General features: G+C 42.2%; 1 protein-coding gene across 5 annotated transcripts; it reads left to right on the top strand.

Moving 5' to 3' along the window:
- The first annotated feature begins 2,011 nt into the window (after positions 1-2,011).
- Positions 2,012-7,506, top strand: LOC133913286 (protoheme IX farnesyltransferase, mitochondrial-like). 5 transcript variants are annotated; one of them, XM_062356405.1, is made up of 7 exons: positions 2,013-2,361; positions 4,345-4,474; positions 5,116-5,253; positions 5,452-5,513; positions 6,436-6,561; positions 6,685-6,788; positions 6,879-7,506. In XM_062356405.1, exons 1-7 carry the CDS (start codon positions 2,087-2,089, stop codon positions 7,268-7,270), a joined length of 1,227 nt encoding a protein of 408 aa, XP_062212389.1. In that variant the 5' UTR covers positions 2,013-2,086; the 3' UTR covers positions 7,271-7,506. The 5 variants fall into 5 exon arrangements, with proteins under 5 accessions (XP_062212414.1, XP_062212389.1, XP_062212398.1 ...); XM_062356397.1 differs by having other exon boundaries at positions 2,014-2,361; positions 5,380-5,513; XM_062356422.1 differs by lacking the exons at positions 2,013-2,361; positions 4,345-4,474 and adding exons at positions 4,619-4,673; positions 4,873-5,036 and having other exon boundaries at positions 5,380-5,513.
- Positions 7,507-7,633: the final 127 nt, after the last annotated feature.

The following is a 7,633-nucleotide window of genomic DNA, read 5'->3' as shown; positions in this document are numbered from 1 at the left end:
TCTTATCGATGGGTGGTCAGTACCGGGGGAGGAGAGGGTTACCTTTCTGAGGTCTTGGTCCCCAGTGGGGAGTGGTTGTCACCTATGTCAGAAATGCAAAGTGTGGACCACTCGTCTGTCCTCGGGTTGAACCTGCTCGAAGAAACAACACCCCTGATAAGTTTCTATGTACTCTTTTACCTGATCGGATCATACCTGGCCGATGGTATTGGTTTGCGCCACAAGGCTGGGTGTTGACCATCCCGACACAGTGAGCACTCCTCCGAGTGGGGCTGTCGTTGATGAGGCTGGTTCCCCCGGGACTTGCGGTCCGTGAGCCCCTGTCGACGCCTTGAATATGGATGCCTATGTTGCTCTTTGTTGAACCTTGAGGCCTTCAGATCCCAATCCAATGTGCTGACTCTGGAACATATCGGGTTTGTCTGGGTTGTATCCCATTAAGAACACCTCGTAGCGACTCGGATCCTCCGATTGGGACTCGTCAATCGTCGGGGATTCGAACATGCATAGCCCACAAGAAATTAACGACACTTACCACAACTCGAAAATGGCCCCCCTAACTAGCGCACCAAATATCGAGGGTAAATCCATGACAGTGATTCTGGGGTATGCTGGACAGTGAGTGCGTGATTGGTGTTCCGGGTGTACCTATGGAATGCGTGTGTGTTTGAGGAACACCAGAGTTATCCAGGTTCAGACCACTCATGAGGTAATAACCCTACATCATGTGTATTCTTCTTCATTCCTCTCCCCTTTTTACAGAAGATATCCCCCTTTATATTCTAGGGGGAGAAGTCTTACAAGTGAGCCCAACAAGAAGACTCATACCTATCCTAGAGAAACAATATAAACAATCATTACAAGCTTATATTCGTTGTGCCTGCCTTGGGTCCCTGCGACGGCCGTCCCGTCCATCAGTCGCACCCCCGTTTATCGCGCCCGAAGAGCTCGGCCTGCCCTGTCCTATCGCAGGCTTCCCACGTGCGCCTACTGCGCTACCTGTTATATCTGCGCGCCCGTCCTGCAACAATTAATGTCTGCTGGACGGGATAAGATAACTCTGCGCCGACGATGTTGCCTCAGCCGGAGTGGACTGCTTCGGGAAGGAAAACAGTGTGAGTAGTGGCATTAAATGAGGTTTGACTGGCCTAAACGAGTACTTGCCCCGCGACCAGTAAGGACTAGTCGCGGGGAATCCTGCAAAGGCCCTGGTCGTGGTCGCGCTGATGTCAACTGGTCACGCAGGGGTCATAGGTCAAAGAACAAAAGTGGGTACTACCCAAAGCTGACTGTTGCGGGGCATCCCAGTGGAGGATCCATATATTCTTTACATCGACAGTTGCAATCTCAGTTCTTTTACCTTACACCCAAGTTATTGTTCGTACAATCTGAGATTCACTTCAATTTATTTACAGATGCCAAATTTATGCTTCTATATACTACAATAATAGGGCAAGTGTGTAGCAAAGAGAAAGTGCAACGAGCAAAGGAAGTCTCTTTTTTTTCTCTTCTCCTCTTTTGCCCGTATTTGCTACTACATAACCTTAATATGATCCAATGTTTCTAAGTAAAAGAGTAATTGTAATATTTTTAAAATTTTCTATATTTTCTCTTCATTGCTATTACGAGCAAAGATCACTGTAGTCATAACAGAGTCGTACGTGAAGCACTTTCGTTATATGCCTAGGCTAATATCACTGTCGTGTTGTGTGTGCCGCTGTATTTATGATGTTGTTCTAGGTTTAGTTATTTTGTATATTTTTACCTAGTCAACATTATAGTCTCGTGAAGGATTTTATCTCCCTTTACAATTCACGGTTATTCAACTAATAAATTTCTAACTTTTTAAAAATTTCAAAAACAGACGCATAGATTTCGGATTATAAAATAAAAAATCATCTCCCCCTACCACAAGTCACACGATAATCTATTCTACACATCTGGTAAGTATGCGGCCCGGATAAGTTGAATTAGGCCCGGCCCATCTCAGTCGCTAATTTCGCTCCTGAACTTGTCGCCTCCCCGTCTCGCCATAGCCTCACGCCGTGTCCCACTGGGATTCGTCTCCGCCAGCGCTGCCGCCGCCATGTGGAGGGGCGGCTCGACTGCCGCCTCCGCCGCGAGGGCTCTCCGCTCGCGCCTCCTTCCCGATCCCATCCACTACACGGCCACGTCTCTCGCCCCTATCGCTTCGGCGCGCGCCGCCTCCTCCGCTCCCTCCGCCGCCGCGGCGAACACCGTCGTGGAAGAAGCGGCGGCGGCGGCGGCGGCTGTATCTGTTTCGCATCAGGCCGGATCTGTCTCGGACGCGCTGCGGTACTACGGGAGGTGCTACTGGGAGCTCTCCAAAGCCCGTCTCAGGTGCGCGATTTGCTCCCCCTCTTACCCATGGATCTGTTGTAATGTTTCTTGGAACAATATTCAAATGTAAATTGAAAAGCACGCCGTTATGTAATGCAAGCACAGTTGCTGATGCAAGCACGCCTTTATTTGTTTCCTTCGATGCTTTGTTGCCTAGCCCTAGTCTTATGCAGGTGTAGATGGTTAAGGGTAACAAGTTGGGAAATGAAATTTTCTTTTTTTCCATATTAGTATTATTTTGGTTCTTAGCGTTGATTCATAATAGAGTCAAGATATATGGTTTTGTACTTGCGTTGGATCCTAAGAAAATTAGAAATTCTGATGCGGACCTTTTTTTAAAGAAAACATTTATCTTCAACTCATGTTGCAAAAGTTGGTTCATTAGAATTGGAGCAAAAACCTGTTAATATTTATTGATGTGTATGCCCTGTAGGATTCAAACTGAGTTATACACTAATTGGTTGCTAAGTGGGAATTCCGATGTGGCTGACACTGGCTGTGCGAGCTTAATCATTGTGATTCTTTTTTCTGCAAACATATTTGCCGTTAATGTAGTTCTTTAAGAAAACAACCTAATGCAGCCTGTTGGGTTAAAATGTAGCGATGGTATTGTAAGTATACTTGGAACTTTAGAAAAACACACTTCTTACGTTTGCAGGTGGACATCCCTTCTATGTTTAACTCAACACAAGCATGCAACACAAGCATGTATGCTAAATATATTTCCTGTCAATTCATAAGCATGTTGCACTAGCTAACCTCCACTATGCTCAATTCCGAAAAGGAAAAAAATTACTTTCGCTATGTTCCTTTTTTGGTTCTGCACACTACACTCTAAGCACATTAGATAATGTCACCTTTCTAGTTACAACGTATAAATTGGATTGAGACTAGTTCAAAATTCAATCAAAGCACACTTGTGGTTGTCCTTGTTTTTAACCAGCTAACTCAGCACATGAAACCAGAATTGTGAAGCAAAGGATCCTTAGTTATCTGTAACAAAAGTCTTTTCTCTGAAGATAGAAAACATACCTGCCTACATGTCCTCTGCATTTAAAAACAGCTATTGTAAAAAACCTCTGTTAACTTTAAGAAACGAGTAAAACTAACATTCTTATAGTGGTAATATGCTTTTTTGCTAATTGAGAAATTTTGGCAGTGGATAGGCAGGCAGGTAATGTGTCTTTTCCACAAAAAAATAAAAGATTTTTACAGATAACCAAGGATTGTTTGCTTCATCATTCTGGTTCCATATGCCCGGTTTCTCAGGTTTTGGCTAGACATTATGTATGTGGTTGATATCCTTTTTGTTTAATATATATGAACTTGTATGCAAACTGTAATTCCTGGCAATGCATAAGCATGCTGAACTGTCTAACCTCTGCTATGTTCTTTTTTCTGGCTCTGTGCTCTACATTCTATGCACATTCTCCATTGTGTACTTTCACCTTTCTAGTTTGAATGTATAAGTTGGATTAAGACTGTATGTCAAAATTCAGCCAAGCACAGTTGTGATTGTCCATGTTTTGTCCGGACCTTATGCAAATCAGCCTTCCTCTTTCTAAGGAATATGGATTCATCATTTTTTCCTGGAAGCCTTGAGGATTTTCCATTCCATTCATTGGCATTTTTGGATTTGCCAATCAGTATTTCAATGACATTTGGCTCCTTGGCACATATGTCAGGGAGGCAATGGGATTTTTAATCTTAAAATGGTATGAATTGAGTGGCAAATCCTCAATTTTGCTACTTTTTACTCGTGCCAGAATTGTTATTTGTTAGTTCACCTGATATACATCTAGAGAGTATATCTGTACATAGTAGTGTTTGCCTCACTTGGGATAGGTTCAGACAATCTTATGATTCTGAATTCACCTTGGTCTGTTCATTTTGGGACCCCTTGTTACTAATGACTGAAGTAGTAATTTCTCCTTTCTTTGCATTTCTTTATTTGATTGTCCATCTATTTTTTATGCTATTTAGTGCTCTTGTTGTGGCAACTTCGGGGGCTGGCTATGTGCTCGGGAGTGGCAACATCGTGGACATTGCTGGACTTTGTTGCACATGCACTGGTACAATGATGGTTGCAGCATCTGCAAATACGCTCAACCAGGTACGCAATTCTTATTTTTTGATGTGCTAAATCAATATTCATTGTATTCACATGCATGAAACTCTTTGGTTCTTTGTGATCTGCACTAAATATTAATATCGTTTTTTTAATGTATACTCTTTCCCACATATTTACATTATGTTATGTTGGGCCGAACCTATGCCCGGCGCCAGAAGCAGTCCAGCAAGGAGCCAGCCGAGTAAGCCGCCCAGTTAGTTGCTTGCCATTGCTTTTGCTTCAAGTTTAGTCATTAGATAAATATTGGTTTCTTAGATCAAGATTTGGTTTGTTAATTTGTTAGAAGGTTGTTTAGGTTGGCTATCTCTATATAAGGAGAGGTTGCGTCAAGGAATAAAGGCAAGCAAGATTAATCTCCTATCCTCCCCTGTTTCTACCAGTGCTCGGCACCACCCCTCTCCACCATAGCTCCGGGAAGACAAGGTTACAAGCCTTGTCCTGCCGTGGAGCACAATTACAACATTTGCAGCAACCTAAATCTTCCACCACACAACGCATAATATCTGGATTTGGAGCTATTTGGATGGGCCTGCTTAATATGGTTGTTAGTGTCAGTGAACTTGCTGCACTTTAAGTGCTCCAACATAGCTAGTATTCTCTTGTCATTTCACACCTACTTTCAGGTGTTCGAGGTAAAAAATGATGCTAAAATGAAAAGGACAATGCGGCGGCCCCTGCCATCAGGGCGCATTAGTCCTGCACATGCTGCTATGTGGGCTACGAGTGTTGGAGCTGCAGGAACAGCTTTGTTGGCCTGGAAGGTTCTTACTTTCTCTTCGTGTTTTGTATATGTGTATATTATACTTTGTTTTCAAATGTTTTCAGCTGCTTGGTAGAAAGCTGACACTGGAACTAAACATTGCAAAAATTTGGCAAGGTTTGTGCAGACTAATGGTTTGGCGGCTGGGCTTGCAGCTTCTAACCTTGTTCTGTATGCATTTGTATATACTCCATTGAAGCAAATACACCCTGTTAATACATGGGTTGGAGCAGTCGTTGGTGCCATTCCACCACTTCTAGGGTATGTTACTTGCTGATCACACTTTACTGGCATGCTTAAGTGCAGCTTGAAGTTGATATTTTCATTTAATACCACAGTACATATTTTCTGCATGAACCCTGAATTTAACCATTTGAAGGACACAATTCTCATTAATTAGTTTACGTTGAAGGAAAATTGCTCTCACTAGTGGTCAAAATTTGAACTTGAAACCAACTTGTAAAAAAAGACTGAAAAATAACAAAATTGTTGCCTGAAATTGTGAATAAGGAGTCATTATCTTGAATTCTTCTTTTCTGTACCTTCGGTGTAGTGACTTTGATTTTAGAATTTTGTGACTGGATGGAACACAACCCCTACTAGCTGAACTAGTTTTTCTGGATTGCTTGGAGCCTTGGACAGTTGGACTCTATGGGACTGGGCTACACTAGGGTACAGTGAAAATAAGAGGTGCATTTGATATGCTTTCAATGTCTCTTGTTAGGCAAGCTCATATCATGGCTGCATTACATTTGATATCTAGAATGTGAATGCCTTTTCAATGTTTAAAAAAAAGTATATGTACAAACTGCGACCTTGATCACTTTTTGCATCTATCTTTGATCATCATTCACCAATCCATGATTCCCTGCACTCTCCATTAGATCTAGTAAAAGATTTGTGGAAACCTTCTAGTGTGTGTGACATTGCTTAGTTCATGCTGTAGAGTATTTGGCTTAGTGTTGGTATATACTCTGAAAAGAGAGGTTTCCTATCTTTTCTTTCAACTCAGGAGAAATATGGTCGGGCGTTCGAGAACTACGATCTTTGGCTCTAGAACTGAACCATTTCCTTGTATCTGAGAAGAATATCGTGCTCCTATTTGATGTGCTGAATATGTCAGTGGAGCTATCTACAATTTTAACAAGACATGCAGGACTTAACTTTGTCTTCCTCTGTACAGCTGGGTGGCAGCTTCAACTGAATTGTCACTGAATGCTATGATTCTCCCTGCCGCATTGTACTATTGGCAAATTCCCCATTTTATGGCCCTTGCATACTTATGTCGCAATGATTACCTTGCTGGAGGGTAATTCACTTGTCTCAGTTCGTTAGTAGTAGATTTATCTGTAAAGGTTACATTTAAGTCTTGTTCAGGTGAAAAGTCTGGCCGTAATTTGTATTCATGCATGTGACTGGCTGCTTGATGCAGGTACCGTATGTTTTCTTTTGCTGACCCTACTGGTAAAAGAACTGCATGGCTATCACTCAGAAATTGTCTGTACATGCTGCCCTTGGGGTTACTTGCATACAATTGTAAGTACTAACCACATATATATATTTTGGTTTCAAAAATTTTAAATATGTTTGTGTAAATTTGAGATCTTGTGGAATTAACACTTGTAGGGGGCCTCACATCTGAGTGGTTCAGTCTTGAAGCATCACTGCTAACATTGGGCCTTACCATTGGAGCCCTATCATTTGTGCTGGAACCAAGTCCGAAAACTGCAAGGAGAATGTTCTATGGTAGCCTCTTGTATCTTCCTGCTTTCATGGCTGGACTTCTGTTACATCGGCTGCCTAATGAAGAAAAGACGCACCGCTTGGCTGAGAAAAGTGAGCTCGATGGAGTTCTTTATGGTGTCGATCTGCAGGATGAAGAAAGAGCGATACAGAAAGGTGAAGACAGGAAACCTTGTCGTGTGCAATCACGTCCTCCAGTTGCCTATGCTTCTGTGGCTCCATTCCCTTTCTTACCGGTACCCATATACGTCCCGTCACAAGCTCATGAGTTATGAAAGCCGTCTCCGGTTCTTCCTCCAGTGGGCATGTGTGATCAATGTGATCATGCTTTTTTGCCTTCTTAATACATGAATTTTCTGCCTCCAAGGATTCATTGGTCTTTCTGTTGTTGAAATTATAGAATAATGAACAAGAAATTGAGCCTTTTGTGGCTCATCTCATTGTAAAAAGTGCTGTTGATCTTCTTTATGATGCCTCTAGTAACACGAGGACGCTAGTGTTTTCATTTTCATTTTGATTAACGTTAATACTGCACACTAAACTTTCATGTAAGAGTGGTGGTCTACATGTTGTATTATGGTAAATTTAATAAAACTGGACTTATATGGGTGAAACTTTGAGAAATTTATATACTGTTA

Source organism: Phragmites australis, chromosome 1 (genome assembly GCF_958298935.1).
Source record: "Phragmites australis chromosome 1, lpPhrAust1.1, whole genome shotgun sequence".
NCBI classification, from domain to species: Eukaryota; Viridiplantae; Streptophyta; class Magnoliopsida; order Poales; family Poaceae; genus Phragmites; species Phragmites australis.
The sequence above is the reverse complement of the archived record's forward strand: the minus strand, read 5'-3'. Positions and strand labels throughout refer to the sequence as shown.